Source organism: Lithobates pipiens, unplaced genomic scaffold, assembly GCF_037356315.1.
Source record: "Lithobates pipiens isolate NorthernLeopardFrog02 unplaced genomic scaffold, aLitPip1_a1.2 Scaffold_19, whole genome shotgun sequence".
Lineage (NCBI taxonomy): Eukaryota > Metazoa > Chordata > Amphibia > Anura > Ranidae > Lithobates > Lithobates pipiens.
In genome coordinates, this window is record NW_027507764.1 from 232,617,751 (window position 1) to 232,640,029 (window position 22,279).

Sequence of the window (22,279 nt, forward strand, 5' to 3'; positions counted from 1 at the left end):
GGACCTCCTATCACAATTTGGATTAGCAGCAAGCATTGGAAGTGTCATAATGGGAGATTTTAATTATCCAGGCATAGACTGGGCGGAAGGAACCGCACATTTGTCTAAGCCCTTGTACACGTCGTCGGACATTCTGATGGACAATGTACGATAGGACTGTGTTGTCGGATAATCCGACAGTGTGTGAGCTCCATCGGACTGTTTCCGTTGGAGTATCCGACGGGCCAAGTTTTCCAGCTGGGCTATAACATTTTCCGACAACGTGATCCGATCGGACTTTGTCCGATCATGTGTAGAGAATTCCGATCCGACAAATTGCCACGCATGCTCAGATCAAATTCCTAGACCAAAGCTATTGGCTACTAGCCTGAACGTAGTCCTGTCCCAACGAAAAAACATAATCATGTTAAGTACGATCTGACAACTTTGTCCGACGGATTTGGTTGTCGGAATGTCCGACCGTGTGTACAAGGGCTTAGACTCCTAAAGTTTCTAAATGGCTTGCAAGACAATTTCATGGGTCAGATGGTAGACGTAACAACTAGAAACGCAGCATTACTAGACTTGTTGATTACGAGCCATACAGACCTGATCACAGATGTGGAAATAAGGGTCAATTTGGGAAACGGCGATCACAGGTTATTTAGCTTCAGTATAAATCGCACAAATAGAAAATTTCAAAAGAGCCAACTTCCCTAAAATACGAACCTTGCTAGAAGATATAAATTGTGATAAAATCATAGGAACAAAGCACACAGAGGAGAGATGGGTTTGCTTGTAGAGCATATTAAGGGCATTAGCCAATGCATCCCATTGGGAAAATTAAAAGAGCAAACAAAAGTCCTGGATGGCTTAACTCCAATGTAAAAATGCATATAAAGGCAAAAGAGAAGGCCTTCAAGAAATGCAAGGCTTGAGGGATCATCATCAACGTACATAGAATGTAACAAGAAATGCAAGGGTGCAATTAGGGCGGCTAAGATAGAACATGAAAAACGCATAGTGGAGGAGAGTAAAAAAAATCCCAAGAAATTCTTTAACCACTTAAGAACCAAGCCTCTTTTTGAGATTTGCTTACAAGTTAAAAAAAAAAAACTTTTTTTTTTGCTAGAAAATTACTTGGAACCCCTCAACCTAAAAAAACAAAAAAATAAAATTGTAACACCCTAGAGAATAAAATGGCGGCCGTTGCAATACTTTGCCACACTGTATTTGCGCAGCAGTCTTACAAGCGCATTTTTAAAAAAAAATTTTTATACACTTCTTTGAAATAAAAAATAAGACAACAGTAAAGTTAGTCCAATTTTTTTTTTATATTGTGAAAGATGTTACGCCGAGTAAATTGATACCCAACATGTCACGCTTCAAAATGGTGCCCGCTTGTGGAATGGCGAAAAACTTTTACCCTTAAAAATCTCCATAGGCGATGTTTAAAAAAAATCTACAAGGTTGCATGTTTTGCGTTAGAGGGGGACCGGGGCTAGAATTGCTGCTCTCGCTCTACCGATCGCGGCAATACCTCACGTGTAGTTTGAACACCGTTTTCATATGCGGGCGCTACTCACGTATGCGTTCGCTTTTGCAAGCAAGCTTGATTTTTTTGATTTTTATTTTATTTTTTTCCCTTTACACTGTTCTGTGTCTTTTTTTTATTTTTTTATTCACTTTTGTTCCTATTACAAGGAATGTAAACATCCCTTGTAATAGGGGGAAAAAAGTATGACCGGACCTCTTAAATATGAGATCTGGGGTCACACACAAGTCATATAAAAAAAAAAAAAACTAAGGATGGAGAGATGGCAAAGGTATTAAATGTATTCTTCTCCTCAGTCTTCACAAGGGAATAGGGGGGTGGGGGGAGAATGGGGGCTACAGTAACCAAAACTGCAGTGTTTATCCTCATAACACATCTCGGGAAGCACCTCATGGCTAACAGTGGGTAGAATTAGACTTTGAAAACATAACATTATTAAGTCACCGGGACCAGATGGCTTGCACTCGAGGGTCCTTAGGGAATTTAATTGCTAGACCCTTGTTCCTAATTCTTACTGACTGGAATGGTACCAGCTGATGGGAGAAAAGTCAATGTAGCACCAATATTTTAAAAAGGGCCAAAATAAATCCCTGGGAATTAGACCAGTTAGCCTAACATCAATAGTATGCAAGCTCTTGGAGGGGATAAGGGACTATATACAAGATTTTAGTAATGAAAACGTTATTAGCAGTAATCGGCATAGATTCATGAAGAATCGTTCTTGCTAAACAAATCTATTAACCTTCTATGAGGAGGGGAGGTGCCATCTAGATAAAAGAAGGTCTGTAGACGTGGTGTATCTAGCTTTTGCAAAATCATTTGGCACAGTTCTCCATAATGGGAAACTGAAAAAGAAACTGCACTATGGTGTAAAAGTGCACAAAATACACTACTATGAAAGGTCTATAAAGACCTATTGGAAGCAGCAACTTTTCTGCATAACATAACTACAGAAGAAAAACAAAAAAATGAGTTGCGCTAAACCAGTGAAACAAGTGAATGGTTAATAAATCCGTGGCCTCTCCTATAAAACAGAGCCACACTGGCCGAGAGTTAACCAGGGCAGCGTGAACCTAAATTGGCAAAGGGGAGGCACACAAAATGGATAATCTAAACTAAACACCAAAGAACTAATGAGCACAATGGATCATATATACGTAATCATATTTCAACAAACGGTGACTAAAAATTCACACAATAATGAAAAATAAAATTATATGAAAAGTGATGTCCCTTTTTAAATACAGTCCAAAAAATTAATAACATGCACCCGTGCGTGACAAAGGTGAAAAGTTTAACATTAAAGTCCATCCATAAAAATTCTTCAGAATGTGAGCTGTATTCAATCCACCACCACTGTGCAAAGATTTACTTCTTACCAGAAGTCTATGACCTCCCCGTTACAGAGGATCACAGAGAGCATATGAGGATATTACAATCTCCTGGACCCTCAGACCATCCCGCTGATTAGCATAATCTCCAAAACGTAAGAAATAGACCCGACACTCTTCAACTTATCTCACGTGGATCAAGGCTCATGGATGAGTATAGATTGCATGAAAAGATATAGAGGATCCAATAGTGTAAAACCCTTGATTTATTAGGGTTAATAAAACAACCTATTGCACTTACAAAAACATGGATGTCAGAAGCCTTAAGTCTGGTGCGCCTGGAGGACGTAACTTGGAGCGACGTGCTGACGTCACCTCGTGTTTGCGGCTGAAGGATCCAGGAAGGACGGCGCACCGGACTTAAGGCCTCTGACATCCATGTTTTTGTAAGTTCAATATGTTGTTTTATTAACCCTAATCGAAGGTTTTACACTCTTGGCCAATGTGGCTCTGTTTTATAGGTGAGGCCAATGATTTATTCACAATTCACTTGTTTCACTGGTTTAGCGCAACTCATTTTTTTTCACAGTTCTCCATAAATGTTTACTGTACACAGTAAGGTCTGTTGGCATGAACCATAGGGTGAGTACTGGCCTACAAAGACGAGTTCAGAGGGTGGTGATAAATGGGGAGCACTCGGAAAGGTCAGGGGGTGGAAAATGAGGTCCACAAGGGTTCTGTGCTGGGACCAATACAATTTAATTTGTTCATAAATGACCTGGAGGATGGGGTAAACAGTTCAATCTCTGAATTTGCGGATGATACTAAACTAAGCAGGACAATAACTTCTCCGTAGGATGTGGAAACCTTGCAAGAAGACCTGAACAAATTAATGGGATGGGCAACTACATGGCAAATGAGGTTTAATGTAGAAAAATGTAAAATAATGCATTTGGGTGGCAAAAATATGAGAGCAATCTATACACTGGGTGGGAGAACCTCTGGGGGGAATCTAGGATGGAAAAGGACCTGTGGGTCCTATTGGATAGGCTCAGCAATGGCATGCAATGCTAAGCTGCTGCTAACAAAGGAAACAGAAGACTGACATTAAAAAGGGAATTAACTCGAGAGATAAAGCGATAATTCTCCCACTCACAAGACTCTGGTCTGGCCACACCTGGAGTATGCTGTCCAGTTCTGTCCACCAGTCCTCGGGAAGGATGTACTGGAAATGGAGCGAGTACAGGGAAGGGCGACAAAACGAATAAAGGAGGGACTGGAGGATATAAGTTATGAGGAAAGGTTGCGAGTACTGAACTTATTCTCTCTGGAGAAGAGACGTTTGAGAGGGGATATGCTTTCAATTTACAAATATCATACTGGTGACCCCACAATAGGGGTAAAACTTTTCCGCAGAAGGGAGTTTAATAAGACATGTGGCCACTCGTTAAAATTAGAAGAGAAGAGGTTTAACCTTAAACTGCGTAGAGGGTCCTTTACTGTAAGAGCGGCAAGGAGGTGGAATTCCCTTCCACAAGCAGTGGTCTCAGTGGGGAGCATCAATAGTTTCAAAAAAACTATTAAGCCCCATACACTCATTTTCTGCAGATTTTTTTTTTTTTTTCCTTCGAATTTACCAAAACCATGTAGTGCAAGGGTTTGCCTGATCCCACACACATTGAAACGCCTAAGGTTTGACCTCCATATTATATGGTTTTGGCAAATCTGAAGGAAAAAAATCAGCAGAAAATTGTGTGTATGTGGCTTTAGATAAGCACCTGAACGACAACAACATAAAGGGTTATACAATGTTAAACTGACATATAACGCACATAGGTTGGACTTGTGTCTTTTCTTACATCAGGGGACACAGAGCCATAGTACTTACTATGTGGGTTATAGGGCCACTGATAGCTGGACCCTGGGATCCAGTACTTTTTGGTAGTAAGGCCATAAAGTTTTTACTGGCAGTGTTGCAGGTCCAGGATTGTGGGTAACCAGAGGTTCCCCTGTTCCTGAAGGTTTCCTGAAGTGAAGATTGGGTTATCTCAGATAACCCTACTGCGAGGAAAGGTAAGGGAGATTTTCTTAAGAATTTCTAATTTTATGTATAATGTTGTTATGCCTATGTGTCACCATGGAGGGCTGTATTGAGCACTCACCGCCTGATGCTGGAAAAAGTGCTGTATCAGAAGCCTTCATTTCTCCTCTCCTCCGACCACAAGCAGATCCTCCGGTAAGAAGGGGTGTCTGGTGCTCCTCCTGCGCCCCTAATGGTTTTTTCCCTTTCAGGGGACTTATACTCCAAAAGCATTCTTTTTTGAAAAAAAAAAAGAAAGACAGACCGCGCGGCCGCTCGGTGGTGGATTTAACCCCACCGCCGCTGTATCGGCTGTTCGCAAGGTGCCGCACACGCTGGAAAACCCTTTCTTTTGAAACAAAGGGGGGCGTAATTGGCGCTGGGCCGTGGCTAACGGCATCAGATGCCGGCCACACATGGAGGAAGCTGTTAAAGCACTGTGTGTGTGGTTTCTGCTGGCTGTGGAGGGGCAGAGCAGGAGGATGGCTTGTTTCAGGTTGGTAACACAGGCCTTCCCTTTGACACATTGTACTTTACCAGGCTAGGTTTTAATGGCAGCTATTGGCGCTGGACTATAACCTAGCAGTGTACATTCTTTTGCTGGTGTCTGTGCTTTGTGCTTCAGGCTATGAGTGGTAATGGGACAGGAACTCCTCTAAGGATTCTGAGGGGTCAGTGGTTTCACAATAAACAAAATCCATTTCCAAAAGAATGTCATCCTTCTCTGAGAGAATGGTCAGATTGAGCTGTCTGGGGAAACTCTTGTCGCAGCTGCGCTTGACACTTCAGTCCCTGTATATATCACACAAGAGGTTTTGTCTTCTACCATTTGTAATTTGGAAAAGAAGATTGATGCTATGTCTCTCCATAGTGAGGCCAAACATAGCAGATCCCCCATCTAGTGCTCAGGACCCTCTTATTGAGGTGCAGGAGGCTGGAGAATCGGGTAGATCTTCCCAAAGATTTGGAAGATACTTATTTATCCTCTTCCGAGGATCTTAGTATAGAGGAGTAGCATCACAAGGCAGATTGCTTGTGCACTCTTACTAAATTGGTTCTATAAAAAATGGGGGGTTCCAGCAATTTGCTGCAATCGCCTCAGTGAACAAGAATGTCCGGTGGATAATGTGCTGATGTTAAGGGATCCAACAGATAAAAAGTTGGAACTTCTTTCTAAAAGCAATATGTCTTTTGCAAATTCAGTAGCGCAGCTGGTTCTTGCTGCAATTGGTGTATCCCATTCCATTAAGGAACAATTTGTGGAAAAACTTAAAATTCTCCCTGATCAGCAGGCCCAACAATGGGCTGGTGTATCAGACGCACTAAGTTTCACAGTAGATGCTATGAAAGATTCTATCATTCAAGCCTCACGGCTTATGCTTGGACTAGTGCATTTTTGCAGAGTTCTGTGGCTGAAAAATTGGTCAGCCGAAGCACTGTGTAAAAAGCTCTTAGCCAGTTTCCCCTCTCATGCTGAACGGCTATTGGAGACGATCTGGATAAATACATCCAAAGGATCTCTAATGGGAAAAGCTCTCTTACCAGTAAAGAAGAAGTTCAAATATTTCTCCTTTAAGCGTGCTGCCTCTCCTGTGCCAGGGGCATCAGCCTCTAGGAAGTCTCGACTGCCTCAACCGTCGGGTTCAAAGGGAAGACCCCCAAGGGCAGCACCAGGGTCAGAAGAGATCTTTGGGGCAAAAAGCCCACAAAGCAGAATTCTTAAGCCTCCTTGTGAAGGGGCGCCCCCTCACTCAGGTGGGGAGAAGGCTCCTGCAATTCTCAAACATCTGGCAGGAACAATGTCAAGACAGATGGGTGGCTTCTGCAGTTTTCTCTAGGTTACAACTAGACTTCCGAGAGTTTCAGTCTCCTTTTTTTTTTTTTTTTTTTCTCTCTAAGGTCAAAGGTTCCCTAGGATCCAGAGAAACAGAAGTCTTTCTTTCTGGCTCTGAATTATCTATTATCCCAGTCGGTGATATCAGAGGTTCCCTTAGTGGAACAGGGCACAGATTTTTATTCCAACCTTTTCACAGTTCCAAAACCAAATGGAGAGGTAAGACCCATTCTAGATTACAAAGATCTGAATCGGTACTTAAACATCTGATCCTTTCGCATGGAGTCAATACGATCGTCTGTGTCCATCCTGCAAGGAGGGGAGTTTTTGGCTTCAATCGATATCAAAGTTGCATATCTCCATATGCCAATATTTCCCACTCTTTGAAATATAAAATCATAATTTTCAGTTGTGGCCCTGCCATTCGGTTTAGCCACAGTACCACGGGTGTTCTGAAAGATTCTGGCACCTCCTTTAGCCAGATTAAGGGCTCAAGGTCCTAGCCTATTTAGACGATCTACCTTTAATAGACCATTCAGTCTCTGGTCTAAACCAGTCTGATCACAGCTGTAAACTACCTAGAATCTCTGGGTTGGATACTCAACCTAGAAAAATCCTCCTTAAAACCATCAAGGAGATTACAGTACTTGGGGCTGGTTAGAGATACCGTACAGAAGAAGGTATTCTTACCCCAGACAAGAATCCGTTCCATTATGGGACTAAATCAACTTATCAAAACAAAGAAAAATCCTTCCATTCGGCTGTGCATGAGATTGTTAGGGGAAATGGGGGGCCTCCTTCAAGGCCGTCCCTTGCTCGCAGTTTCCACTCAAGACTGCTTCAAAACACCATCCTGTCGATCTGGAATTAAAATATTCAGGCCTTGCATTTTTCCAATACGCTTGGCTCCCAACGTAAGTTGGAGCTTAAATTGGTGGTTGTTATCAAGCAAAAGGGAAAATCTTTTCTACCTGTATCCTGGAAAGTGTTAACAACAGATGCCAGCTTTGTAGGCTGGGGAGCAGCCCTGGAAGAAGATTCTGTCCAGGGGAGATGGTCCAGGGTAGAGAAGACCTTGCCTATCAACATTTTGGAGATTCGGTCAGTACGTCTGGCCCCAGAATCTTGGACGGTCAGACTATGGTACTGTTCTGTCAGGATTCAGTCCGACAAGGCCATGGCTGTGGCTTACATCAATCGCCAGGGGAGCAGGAGAAGTCGTGCAGCCCAAAAAAAAGGTGAATCATGTTCTAGCTTGGGCAGAACACAACATTCCTTGCCTATCGGCAATTTTTCATTCCAGGAATAGAGAATCGGCAGGCGGACTACTTGAGTCGCTAATAATTATTTCCGGGAGAACACCCCTTTTATTTCCGGGAGAATGGTTTCTTCACCCTGACATCTTCCTAGTGATGTCAGAGAGTGGGTATTCTGGACATGGACCTATTCACGTCCAGATTCGACAACTTTGTGTCGAACAAGGGATCCGCTAGCAGGTGGAACAGACACATTAGTCTTCCCTTGGGATCAGTTTTTTTTTTTTTTTTACTGATCTATGCGTTTCCTCCAGTTCTACTACTTCCACGCCTTCTCCGCAGGATCAAGCAGAAACGAAAGGAGGTGATTTTGGTGGCCCCCAGTGGGGCCTAGAAGATCTTGATTTACCGAGATCATAAAGATGGCAGTAGGAGTCCTCCAGATTCTGCCGTTATAGCAAAACCTTCTCGCACAAAACGGACGAAAAATTTAACAGGTTTGACTGTTGAATCCCACTTTATAAAGGATCGTGGGCAATTTCCTTCGGTAGTGTCTACTTTGATTAATGCCAGGAAGCTGGATTCCAGAATAATTTACTATAGAGTCTGGAAGGCATATGTTTCTTGGTGTGGATCCAGGGGTTGGCACCTCAGGAAGTATGTCATAGGCAGGATCCCTAATTTCCTGCAGACGGGATCTGAAATGAAGCTGGCCTTGAGTTCCATCAAGAGCCAGATCCCGGCCTTGTCAGTGTTTTTTCAATGACCTCTTGCTTCCCACTCTGGGTGTGTAGCTTATTCACGGGGTAACACAGATTAATCCCCCTATCAAGGCACCTCCAAATCCTTGGGATTTAAATTTTGGTCTTATTGGCTTTGCAGAATCAGCTGTTTGAACCTTTACGAGAAATTCCCTTGGTTCTTTTTGACAAGAAAGATAATCTTTCTGGTTGCCATTCCTTCTGCTAGAAGAGTATCGGAACTAGCGGCTCTGTCTTGTAAAGAGCCATATTTGATCATGCATAAGGATGAGGTGGTTTTATGTCTCACCCTGAATTCCTTACCAAAGGTGGTAAAAGGTTTTCATTTAAACCAAGATATTCTTCCTTCTTTCTGTTTCTTCTTTCTCCCCAGAGCCTCAATCTAGGGAAGAGAAGGCACTACATTCTCCCCAGAGCCTCAATCTAGGGAAGAGAAGGCACTACATTCTATTTAAAGGTGACTGCTCAGGTTCACAAAATGGATGTTTTGTTTGTACTGCCAGAGGGTCCAAAATGTGGATAGGCAGCATCAAAAATCCACTATTTTCCAAATGGATTCATCAAGTGATTGTTCAAGCTTCGGCTTAAAGAAGAAAATTCTTCCCTCTCATGTTAGAGCACACTCATAGAGGGCGATTAGTGCCTTTGGGGTGATGCATCATCGGGCCTCTATGGCTCAGATCTGTAAGGCCACGACTTGGTCTTCGGTTCATACGTTTAACAGATTTTATCAAATCGTTATTAAAGGTCATAAGGATATTGCCTTTTGGGCGCAGTATACTGCAGGCTGCAGTGTGAGTCCTCTGGCCTCCTTTTTGCCCTACTTTTTTTTGTTGTGTCTCCCTTCCTTCAGTTGCCATTGCTGTGGGACATCCCGCATAGTAAGTACTATAGCTCCATGTCCCCTGATGTAAGAAAAGAAAACAGGATTTTTATAACTGCATACCTATAAAATCCTTTTCTTTGATGTACATCAGGGGACACAGAGGTCCCTCCCTTCTTGGTATACACTTGTATTGCTTGGCTACAAAACGGAGGACTCCCAGTAGTGGGAGTGGCCAGTGTCCACCACCAGTGGCCCTATAACCCACATAGTAAGTACTATGGCTCTGTGTCCCCTGATGTACATCAAAGAAAAGGATTTTACAAGTAAGCCTTTATAAAAATCTTGTTTTTTTTCAACCTCACCTACTATGTAACTGTGTTTAGCAAAATATAAAAAATCCAGTGGTGAATACATACCAAAAGCAAAGCTCTATCTGTTTAAAAAAAAAATTTAGTTTGGGTATAGTGTTGCATGACTGCGCAATTGTAATTCAAAATGCGACAGTGCTGAAAGCTAAAAATTGCCCTGGGCAGGAAGGTGGTGAAAATGCCTGGTATTGAAGTGGTTAAGCCACATTTGGACAGACAAGGTGGAAATGTTTAGTTCATTAGCTGTTTAAATTTAAAGCAAAGAGTACAGAAGAAACCACTGGCAATACTTTAAAATCGCATATACAGCTAGTAAATAATTGCTAAAACTATTTTTTTACGTTAACCAAAGTTCTGAATGCTCTCAGGCTTTAGAAGTCATTTGATGTTATAAATATTGTGAAATTGTTTCATTTTCCAGTTTGTTTTTTCTTTCTATCTTTGTAGCCTTCTTTATCACTCAACAGTCGTATTGTTACACATGACATTCCTGTAAGCGTCATTCCCAGAAGGCTGTGGAATGACTTTAAAGAACCTACTGTACCAGACTTTGATGTGAGTACCTTTTTGGGTTTTCTTACCGTTACTTTGATAAGAGCATGACATTTAAATAATCTACTGTGAATTGCTGCTGTTACTTTTTTTGGAACTTGAAAAAGATTCTTGACAATCTTACTACAAAAAGCATGATAAAAAAAGCAAAATGTAATAGTATGATAATGATTTGATGCTGTAACTTATTTGTTTACAGTAACAAACTATTCTTTAATGTAGATTGGATTCATGAAATATTCTTATACAGATTTTAATTGGACATAAAAACTGTTTTGAATTGGTTAGGATTAGGGTTGGGCTTTATGTTTGGGTCAAACATAAGTTTGACTCGAACATTGGCTGTTCACCGAATAGCAAACAATTTGAGGTGTTCGCAGCAAATTTGAAAGCCGCGGAACACCCTTTAAAAGTCTACGGGAGAAATCAAGTGCTAATTTTAAAGGTTAATATGCAAGATATTGTCATAAAAAGGGGTTGAGGGCCTGGGTCCTGCCCCAGGGGACATGTATCGATGCAAAAAAAGTTTTAAAAACGTCTGTTTTAAAAACAGCGCGCGGGAGATTTCTCTCCGGCAGGGTCTGGCGTCTGCCGGACTTTCAGCCGAGAATCCCCTGTGCACATGCGCCTCTGCAGTCAGTGGCACATTGCGAGGGGAATATCTTCTAAACCGTACAGGTTTAGAAGATATATATATATATATATATTTTTTTTTAACCTACAGGTAAGCCTTATTATAGGCTTTCCTGTAGGTTAAAGTACCAAATTTGACTATACAACCACTTTAAACGACCACTTGCTTCACATTCTCTGGTTCATAGCTTTATTCAGGGGGTAACGCGGCTTAATCCCCTGGTTAGGTCTAACCTGGTTGGGGAACTAATTTAGTTATATCGACATTACAAAAACAGCCTTTTTTGAGGCGATATGACATATTCCCTTGGTCCTTTTTGACAAGGAAACTGTTTGATAACCTTCTTGCAGAAGATATGGTTACTAGAAAAAACAGAGTTGGCTTCTCTTTCTTGTAAACCGCCATATCATTATTATTCAAGGATAAGGTAGTATTGCGTCCTCATAACCTTTTAGCAAAGGTAGTATCGGGTGTTTTTTTTTTTTATCTAAACCTGGATATTGTTCAACCTTCATTTTTTCCAGAACCCTGTTCTATGGAAGCTGAGTCTTGTTGGGAGTGGGAGGGGTTGTATCAGATTAGTCACTGTTTTTTTTGTTTGCCATTGTCTAAATCTTCCTGTAGTCCATTGACACGATGCACCACTGACATCGATGATGACCCTAACTTTTTCTTCAGTTTGCATTGCGGTACGCTGCAAAAAATACAGCAGGACCACAGCTTTAGGCTGTTGAGGTTCTGTAAAACTCATTAATTTTGAATGGGCTGTTTAAATAGAAGCAGTACACCTCAACGCACAAAGAGGCATGGCTATTGTGTGGCACCCTGGAACTCTCTGGGGGCCTCACTTGAGGCCCTCTGTTGATTTCAAGTTGACGACCACTAATCTAATCCAACTTAGTATTTACTAAACAAAACCCCAAAAATTAACAAAGTTGGACTTTAGGTTTTGAAAGGCATGTAAATGAAACCATTTTAATGCTATATTTTACTGTATTGACTACATTTTTTGTTTTTCATCTACTTAGGTAAGCATATATTTGCCAGCAGTAAAAACTATGAAGAGTGTTGTTGAGAGAATGAAGAATTTAAGCAATTTTATAGTAAGTTCTGCTCACTTGGTGATTTTCAGTTTTAGTAATTGGAATACAAGCATATTGTGTGTTTGAAAAAAGGTATACATCCATCAAAGTCGGGGAAAAAAATGCACAAATTGCTATTTTTTACAAATATTAATACTATTTTTATTATTATAAAATACATCTAGATCTATTTTTGAAGCAGTTCATTTGGCAGACTAAAGTCAGCCATAGATGGATCACAATTCAATCAGTTGAGCAGGGACTGGCCAAATTTCAATCCATTTATGGGCAGGCTGGTTTGACAGAAGTCGATCGAGAGTTCTATCAGCCTTTCAAACTTCCACTTGACCAGTGTGAGTGTATTTTGATGGTGGGAAAATTTACCCATTGTCAGAATGCAATAACAATTGAACTTTTAGTTTAACCACTTCCTGTCCATGGTATATTTATAAACGTCCTTGGATGGGAAGGGTAGTATCTTGGCTATCTCTGCAGCAATGATCGAGAGATCCTCATTTAGGGCCAGTGATTTTGCACAAACTAAAAGTAATCTGAGCGGCTAACAAGCTACTGGGTTACCTTTAGAGGCGACGGACGGGGTCCCACCCTCCTCCTGCAGCTTTAACTGGGCTATCCAGTGCTATCAGAGAGCCTAGTAAGGATGCACCCAGCAGCATCCAGCTCTAGACACACAGTGAGAGAAACGGATGTTATTCCTCCCACTGTGTGACGTCAGAAACAGAATGCAATGAGGATTTAGTCACTTCCTGTTTCAGGTCTTTGTTTATCTGGCCGTTACCGGCCAGGGAAGCAGCCGATCAGACTAATCTGTGTCTGATCGGCTGCATTGGAGGCCAGAGGAGACCGCAGTTCTCTCCATAAAGAGGACCTGTCATGCCCCATAAGTAAGAATGATAGTGGTGCGCTGTACGTCGGAGGGGTGTGCCTATCGGTAAGGGCAATATACTGAATCCACAGTTAGGAGGTGTAGAATAAAGTTTAAAAAAACTAATACAAATAAGAATATAATAAAAATATGTGCCTGTGTGGCATATTAAACAATAATACTTATTGCTGCTAATATATAATCCAGAACATTGATAAATAAAATACAGTAAACAACGGTAAAAAAATAAGCAATATCAATTCCAAAGTGTTGCGATCACAAAAATCGCATAAAGTACAGGTGCTCTAATGTGGTGCGCATAGGCAAACCTTCAAATATAAACAGGAATATGGTGACAAACAATACTGGTGTATCAGACAAAAGTCAGTTTCAAGTGCAAAGTGCTGCGATTATTCCTATAATCGCACAGGGTGTGACTCCTTCAACATGGTAATCTGTGAACAATATTGCAATGGAGAGGGCAGTGGTGCTGGTGAGAGGGGATATATCCTTCGTGGTTCCGTGTATACCGATGATGGATGTCCCCTTACCTTACCGCTGTAAGGTAACGGCGCGTATACAGATCTTTAGGATCCTTTGGCGGAGTTTCCCTTTAGTGTGGAATTCCCAGGTCCTGACAAATGGTGTGGTCCCTTTAAGGGATTTTGCTGGGGTATTGCAGTCAGGGTTCCTCAATGGTATAGCGTGTATGTGGGTTTAAGCAGACATGGAGGAAGGATACTCCATAGTGTGAAATGTTTCAACAGTCAGATTTATTTATTTAAAAATGTATAAAAATACTCACAAACACAGAGTCTGTATAGACAGTGTACAAACGAGCTGCAGGCTCGGTCTACGTCACTTCCGGTCGCTTAGTGTCCCGACGTGTGTTCGTCACGTGACTTCATGCCCCATGCTATTGGAAGGGATATGATTGTAATAGCAATAAAGTTGGGGGAAAAAAAAGTGACAGTTAAAAAAATAAAAATTTTATAAAAATAAACTACCCCTGTTCCACTGCACTTATGTGCATTTTTCGAACATGCATGTAGGTCCCACTCACATATGTAAACAGCGATTGCACCACACGTGAGGCACCGCTGCAAGCGTCAGAGCGAGAGCAATAATTTTAGTGCCAGTCCTCCTGTGTAACTTTTAAACTGGTAAGTTGTAAAGCCCTTTAAATTGTTGCCTCTGAACATTTTTAGGTACCGTAATTTGGCACCGTTCTACAGGCAGACCCAATTTTAACCACTTAAGGACCAGGCCTCTTTTTCAGACTTGGTGTTTCCATGTTTTAAAACAGTTTTTTTTTTGCTAGAAAATTACTTAGAACCCCCAAACATTTTATATTGTTTTTTTTCTAACACCCTAGAGAATAAAATGACGGTCATTGAAATACTTTTTTTCACACCGTATTTGCGCAGCGGTCTTACAAGCGCACTTTTTTTGGAAAAAATTCACTTTTTTGAATATAAAAATAAGACAACAGTAAAATTAGCCCAATTTTTTTTATACTGTGAAAGATAATGGAATGCCGAGTAAATTGATAGCCTCAAAAATCTCCATAAGCGACATTTAAAAAATTTTACAGGTTGCATTTTTTGCGTTACAGAGGAGGTCTAGGGCTAGAATTATTGCTCTCGCTCTACCGATCGTGGCGATACCTCACATGTGTGGTTTGACCACCGTTTTCATATGCGGGCGCTACTCACGTATGCGCTCGCTTCTGTGCGCAAGCTCGTCATAACGGGTGTTTTTAAAAAAAAAAAGATTTTTTTCTTATTTATTTTAATTGATTTTATTTATTTTTACACTGTTTTAAAAAAATAAATAAAATGGATCACTTTTATTCCTATTACAAGAAATGTAAACATCCCTTGTAATAGAAAAAAGCATGACAGGTCCTCTTAAATATGAGATCTGGGGTCAAAAAGTCCTCAGATCTCATATTTGGGCTAAAATGCAAAAAAAAAAAAAAAAAAAAAAAAGAAAATCTGACATTTAAAAAAAATATATACCTTTAAGAGGTATGGGCGGAAGTGACGTTTTGACGTCGCTTCCGCCCTCCTATGGTATAGAGACGAGTGGGGGCCATCTTAGCCTCACTTGTCTCTATGCCCAGCAGATGGAAGGACCCGATCGCCTCCGCCGCTACCGACGGCTCCGGTAAGCGGCGGAAGGTGCGGGAGGGCGGCGGGAGGGGGGGTGGCACCTCTCCCGCCGCCGATAGCGGTGATCTCGCGGCGAATCCGCCGCGGAGACCACCGTTATCGTACAGCCGACCGCCGCCTGAAGAGATGGATATCTCGGTTGTGGCAGCAGCTGCTGCCGTTACCGAGATATCCCTCTTCAAAAATAGGACGTACATCGTCGTGCGGCGGTCGGCAAGTGGTTAAAGTATGACATATTTTTTTTTTATTATTCTACCAAACAGTGGGGTGTGATAATATGTTTTTGTGCATTTAAAATGGATTAAAGTGTATTTTTTTCAAAAACTGGTACACAAATGTCGTATGACATAAACATATGCAATGCTCATCATTTTATTCTCAATGAATGAATGAAATACTTGTATAGCGCACAATGCAAACTGAATCGCCTCTAGGCGCTGTGGCGAGCTTTGATCATCTGCTAAAAGAGGAAGGTCTTGAGTTTTTTCCTAAAAGCCAGGTGATTTTCTTCCAGGCGGATGTTGATTGGTAGAGCATTCCATAGCCGAGGCCCTTGGACAGCGAATCTCCGATCCCCCTTGGATTTATACTGGGCTTTGGGCACGAGGAGGAGGTTTTTGTTGGCTGATGGAAGACTGCGGTTTGGTGTGTAATGATTTATTTTCTCCATTAGGTATTGCGGAGCTTCTCTATGCACGCATTTGTGGGTGAGGCAAAGGGTCTTGAACGTGATCCGATTTTTTTTTTTTTTTTTACGGTTAGCCAATGTAAGCTCCTCAGCGAAGGAGAGATGGATTCCCAGGGTTTTTTTCCTGTTATCAGCCTTGTCGCCGTGTTTTGGATCAGTTGTAATCGCTCAAGTTGATATTGTGGTAATCCTATGTAAAGCGAATTTGCGTAGTCCAGTCGTGAATTAATGATTGTTCCAACTACCACTTTGTCATTCTTTGGGATAAAAGGGATGAGTCTGCGAAGCATGCACAGCAGATGGTGAGATCCACTGACTACAGATCCTATTTGCGCATCCATTGACATTTGTGCGTCTAAAATAACCCCGAGACTCTTCGCTTTGGTCTTTGGGGAGATAGTCTGCCCAAAGACGGTTGGTGGAGACCAGGAGGTTTTGGTTGCGGGCTTATGATTTGGGTGTAAGATAAGAAGCTCTGTCTTTGATTCGGTCAGCTGGAGGGAGTTGGTGGTCATCCAGTCCTCTATTGATTTGAGGCAGTTTTCAAGTTGTTGTTGGTGATCTTTTTTTCCATTGATCCGCAAATAAAGTTGCGTGTTGTCAGCGTAAGAGTGGAAGCAGAGATCTGAGCATCTGATGATTTGGAGGAGTGGGCGAATGTAAATGTTGAAGAGAACGGGTGACAAAGGAAAGCCTTGAGGGACTCCGCAGGTGACTGCCCGAGTTTCGGAGAGGAATTTTCCTAGTTTCACTGTCTGTGACCGATTTCCTAGGAAGGACGCGAACCATTGGAGATCTATGTCTTGGACTCCGGCTACTTCTGTGAGTCGGACGAGTAGATTATTGTGATCTACTGTATCAAACACTGCACTTAGGTCTAGCAGTACGAGGAGACACGGCTCTCCGTCATCTGCTGCTTCGAGGGCGTCATCCCAAATCTTGAGGAGAGCTGTTTCTGTTCCATGACCCGGGCGGAAGCCTGATTGCAGCGGGTCCAGGAGTTTGTGAGTATCCAGGTGAAGTTGTAGCTGATGTACTACAGCTTTCTCCATGATCTTAGAAATGGTGTTGAGGCTTGTAATTGGCCTACGGTTGTTTGGATCCTGAGGGTCCAGGTTTGGTTTCTTGAGTAGAGGTTTGACGATGCCTTGTTCTCTAGGGCCTCTGCTAAAAAAAAAAAAAAAAAAAATTTAATGATCGGGGTTCTAAGTTGTTTTCTAGCAAAATGAGATGTTGTTCACATGTAGGAGAGGAGTGCTAGAATTGGCCCAGACTGGAAGTAGTTAAATCTGTCAAATACATTCCCGATACATCTAAACAAAATGTTTAAAATATTAGTTTATTTTCTTTATGAACAGCCTCAGCCTGCTACCCCTAGAGTAGAAAAGCCTGTGTCCTGTCGGCATGCTGCAAAATGACATTTGCTCTTCATAGGGAGACAGTGCTCTCCTTTCAAAGTGTCCAACACATTCCCTGTTGATAGCAGATTTACCAAAACCATATCATATGAAGGTCAAACCTAAACACTTTCAATTTGTATGCAATTGGGCAGGCCCTTGCACTACATACCATAGTTGAAGGTAAATCTAAAGAAAATTGTATAATGTAGCGGTCTGACTTGCAGGGGTGTGAGACCACTCTTTCTAAACAGAGTGTAAGTGCCCGTTCACACAGGGGCGACGCGACTTGCAGCGCGTCTCACAGACGCAACCTGCACACGACTTCAGCGGCGACTTGCAAAATGACTTCTGTATAGAAGTCAATGCAAGTCGCCTGAAGTCGCCCCGAAAATACTACAGGAACCTTTTTCTAAGTCGGAGCGACTTGAGTCGCTCCTATTAGAACGGTTCCATAGTACAGAACGGAGCGCGACTTGTCAGGCGGCTAAGTCGCCTGACAAGTCGCGGTAGTGTGAACGGGCACTAAGGGTTCTAGTCCTACTCTGTAGCATGCTAGCAGAGAACATGTTTTTCTATCATAATTTAACTGAGTGATGTATTTTTATAATTGCTTATTTCTAGGGCTGTTACTGATGAAAATTTTCCTGTTCGATTGATCGATTTTTTTTTTTTTTTAAGCGATTAATCGACTAATTTCGATCAATTATTACACACATACAGTTTTTACAATTTTTTTATTAACCACTTCAATACCGGGCACTTAAACACCTTCCTGCGCAGACCAATTTTCAGCTTTCAGCGCTGTCACACTTTGAATGACAATTGCGCGGTCATGCTACACTGTACCCAAATGAAATTTTTATAATTTTTTTTCCCACAAATAGAGCTTTCTTTTGGTGGTATTTGATCACCTCTACGGTTTTTATTTTTTGCGCTACAAATAAAAAAATACCGAAAATTTAGAAAAAAAAAATGTTTTTTTTTGTTTCAGTTTCAAAACTTTGTAAATAAGTACGTTTTCTCCTTCACTGATGGGCACTGATGGGGCTACACTGATGGGCACTAATGAGGTGGCATTGATGGACACTGATATGTAGCACGGGTGGGCACTCATAGGCAGCATTGGTGTTATACTGTACTAATGGATGCCAATCAGTGCCAAACAATAATGCATGCCAATCAGTGATGCCCATTGTGGGCACTGATTGGCATCCATTATGGGCACTGATTGGCATCCATTGTGCTGACTGGCATCCCTGGTGGTCTAGGGAGGATTACCTTTTGCTGGGCATCCCTGGTGGTCTGGTGGCATCCCTGGTGGTCCAGTGTGGGCATCCTCGGGGGGGCTGTGCTGATAATCGATCAGCACAGACCCCCCCCCCCCCCCCCCCCCGTCAGAGGAGCAGCCGATCGGCTCTCCTCTATTCACGTCTGACAGACGCGAGTGAGGAAAAGCCGATCACCGGCTCTTCCTCTTTACACTGTGATCAGCCGTGATTGGACACGGCTGATCACGTGGTAAAGAGTCTCCGTCGGAGACTCTTTACCGAGATCGTAGTTGCCGGGTGTCAGACTGACACCCCGCAACAACGATCGCCGCGATGCGCGCCCCCGGGGGCGCGCAGCGGCTCATAATCCTGATCACGTCATATGACGTCCGATCAGGATTATGAAACCACTTTGCCACCGTCAATTGCCTATAGGGCGGGCGGCAAGTGGTTAAACTTAGAAAGTTAGTTTAACTGTAATATCCACATCTCCCCCATACTGTACTGTCCACATCTCCCCCATACCTTAATATTCAACATTGGCTGCTCTGTCCGGAATAGACAGCAAGCAGACCCTTCCATCCTCAGAGTAGACGGCACAAGCAGGCGGGCGATAATGACGTCAGCGCGCCGCTACTAAGCCGCCGTCGGGTGGACAAAGATGGCCGCGGCTTCCGGAGCTAGGCTGAAGCCGCGGCCTTTCCTATGGGAGAGACCACAGAGCTCACTCCGTGGATCATCCTCGATCAAAATTATTTTGATCGATCAAAGAAATTTAACGATTAATCGAACAATTAATCGTTACTTTCCGCAGCTCTACTTATTTCATTTACGATAAGAGAAAATTCACTTTGCAAAGTAAATTCTTTTAAATTCTGGTATAGCTAAAGTGCTGCACAAACTGTTGCTGCTACAGTGCCTTGAAAAAGTATTCATACCCCTTGAAATGTTCCACATTTTGTCATGTTGCAACCAAAAACGTAAATGTATTTTATTGGGATTTTATGTGATAGACCAACACAAAGTGACCCATGCTCCTACTTTGATACCTCCTAACTAAAATCTAGTGGAACTAATTGTCTTCAGAAGTCACCTAATTAGTAAATAGAGTCCACCTCTGTGTGTAATTTAATCTCCGTATAAATACAGCTGTTCTCTGAAGCCCCCAGAGGTTTGTTAGAGAACCTTAGTGAGCAAACCGCATCATGAAGGCCAGGGAACATGCCAGACAGGTCAGGGATAAAGTTGTGGAGAAGTTTAAAACAGGGTTGGGTTATAAAAATAAAAAAAATCCCTAACATTGAACATTTCACAGAGCACTGTCAATCCATCATCTGAAAATGGAAAGAGTATGGCACAACTGCAAACCTACCAAGACATGGCCGTCCACCTAAACTGACAGGCCAGGCAAGGAGAGCATTAATCAGAGAAGCAGCCAAGAGGCCCATGGTAACTCTGTATGAGCTGCAGAGACCCACAGCTCAGGTGGGAGAATCTGTCCACAGGACAACTATTAGTCATGCACTCCACAAATCTGGCCTTTATTGGAAGATTGGCAAGAAGAAAGACTTTGTTGAAAAAAGCTATAAGATCACCTGTTTGCAGTTAGCGAGAAGCCATGTAGTGGACACAACAAACATGGTGAAGAAGGTGCTCTGGTCAGATGAGACCAAAATTTAACTTTTTGGCCTAAAGGTAAAAAAAAGTGCACTTATGAGGTTTATTTACTAATGCTAGAGAGGGCGAAATTAGTCACAATTCTGCAGAGAAACCAATCGGCTTCCGGGTTTTATTGCTAAAGCCTAATCAAACAAGCTGAGGTTAGAAGCCGATTGATTTCTCTGCAGAATTGTGACTCATTTTGCCCACTAAACCCCTATGTGTGATGTAAAACTAACATGCTGCACATCACCCTGAACACAGCATCCCCACCATGAGACATGGTGATGGCAACATCATGTTGTGGGGATGCTTTTCTTAAGCGGGGACAGGAAAGCTAGTCAGAGTTAATGGATGGAGCCAAATATGGGGCAATCTTCGAAGAAAACCTGTTAGGGTTACATAGTTACCTAGTAGATGAGGTTAAAAAAAAGACTCAAGTCCAACCTATATGTGTGATTATATGTCAGAATTGCATTGAATGTCCCTGTATGTTGTGGTCGTTCAGGTGCTTCTCTAATAGTCTTTTGAAACTATCGATGCTCCCCGCTGAGACCACCACCTGTGGAAGGGAATAACACATCCTTGTCGCTCTTACAGTAAAGAACCCTCTACATAGTTTAAGGTTAAACCTCCTTTTCTTCTAATTTTAATGAGTGGCCATGTGTCTTCCCTTCCTCAAAAAAGTTTTATCCCTATTGTGGGGTCACCAGTATGGTATTTATGAATTTAAATCATATTCCCTCTCGAGCGACTCTTCTCCAGAGAGAATAAGTTCAATGCGTGCAACCTTTCCTCATAACTAATATCCTCCAGACCCTTTTATTAGCTTAGTTGCCCTTCTTTGTACTCACTCCATTTCCAGTACATCCTTTCTAAGGACTGGTGCCCAGAAATGGACAGCATACTCTAGGTGCGGCCAGATCAGAGTCTTGTAGAGCAGGAGAATTATCGTTTTATCTCTGGCGTTGATCCCCTTTTTAATGCATGCCAATATTCTGTTTGCTTTGTTAGCAGCAGCTTGGCATTGCATGCCATTGCTGAGCCTATCATCTACTAGGACCCCCAGGTCCTTTTCCATCCTAGAACTGCTGTCTCAAATCCAAATCCAAGTACCCTCGGATGCAAGCCATCTAGTCCCGGTGATTTATTAATGTTAAGTTTCCCCAGTCTAATTCTTATTCTGTCCTCTGTTATCCATGAGGGTGCTACCTGTGATGTGTCACGAGGATAAACACTGCAGTTTTGGTTACTGAAGCCCCCTGATCCCCTCATGAAGACTGAGGAGAATAAATTCAATACCTATGCCATCTCCCCCGTATTTATCGGCGTATAACACCCACTTTTTCCCCTTAAAAGCAGGGTAAAATTGCGGGTGCATGTTATACGCCGATCCCCTGCAGTTCTGCAGCTTTCGGCCACCATCGGCTCTTCTCGGCGGCTTTCAGCTCATCTCGGCGGCTACCAGCCGTTCTCGCCAGCTTCCGCCTGCCTTCGGCTGTTCTCCGCGGCCGAAAGCTGCCGAGAACAGCCGAAGGCGGCCGAGATACACAGGACATCCGGCTCTGTATCTCAGCGGCGGCATTTAAAAAAAAAAAGAGGCAAATAAAACTGACAAGGCTGCAGTGGTGGACAAGGCTGCAGTGGTGGACAAGGCTGCAGTGGTGGACAAGGCTGCAGTGGTGGACAAGGCTGCAGTGGTGGACAAGGCTGCAGTGGTGGACAAGGCTGCCTATGACACTGACAAGGCTGCAGTGGTGGACAAGGCTGCCTATGACACTGACAAGGCTGCAGTGGTGGACAAGGCTGCCTATGGACAATGATAAGGCTGCATTGATGGGCATTTAAATGTAAGTTTTTTTTTTTTTTTTTTTTCTCTCCCTTAAACTTCCCTCCTAAACTTGGGGTGCTGATAAATACGTTACTTCATTTCTTGGGTTTCTTTT

The 22,279-nt window shown here is 42.5% G+C and overlaps 1 protein-coding gene across 1 annotated transcript in view; it reads left to right on the forward strand.

Moving 5' to 3' along the window:
- The window catches only part of HUS1 (HUS1 checkpoint clamp component), a 61,307-nt gene that overhangs the window by 16,365 nt on the left and 22,663 nt on the right, over positions 1–22,279 (forward strand). The window contains exons 4-5 of the mRNA XM_077491786.1: positions 10,438–10,545; positions 12,205–12,279. Of these exons, the coding sequence (XP_077347912.1) occupies positions 10,438–10,545; positions 12,205–12,279 (183 nt within the window). The remainder of the gene's footprint in view (positions 1–10,437; positions 10,546–12,204; positions 12,280–22,279) is intronic.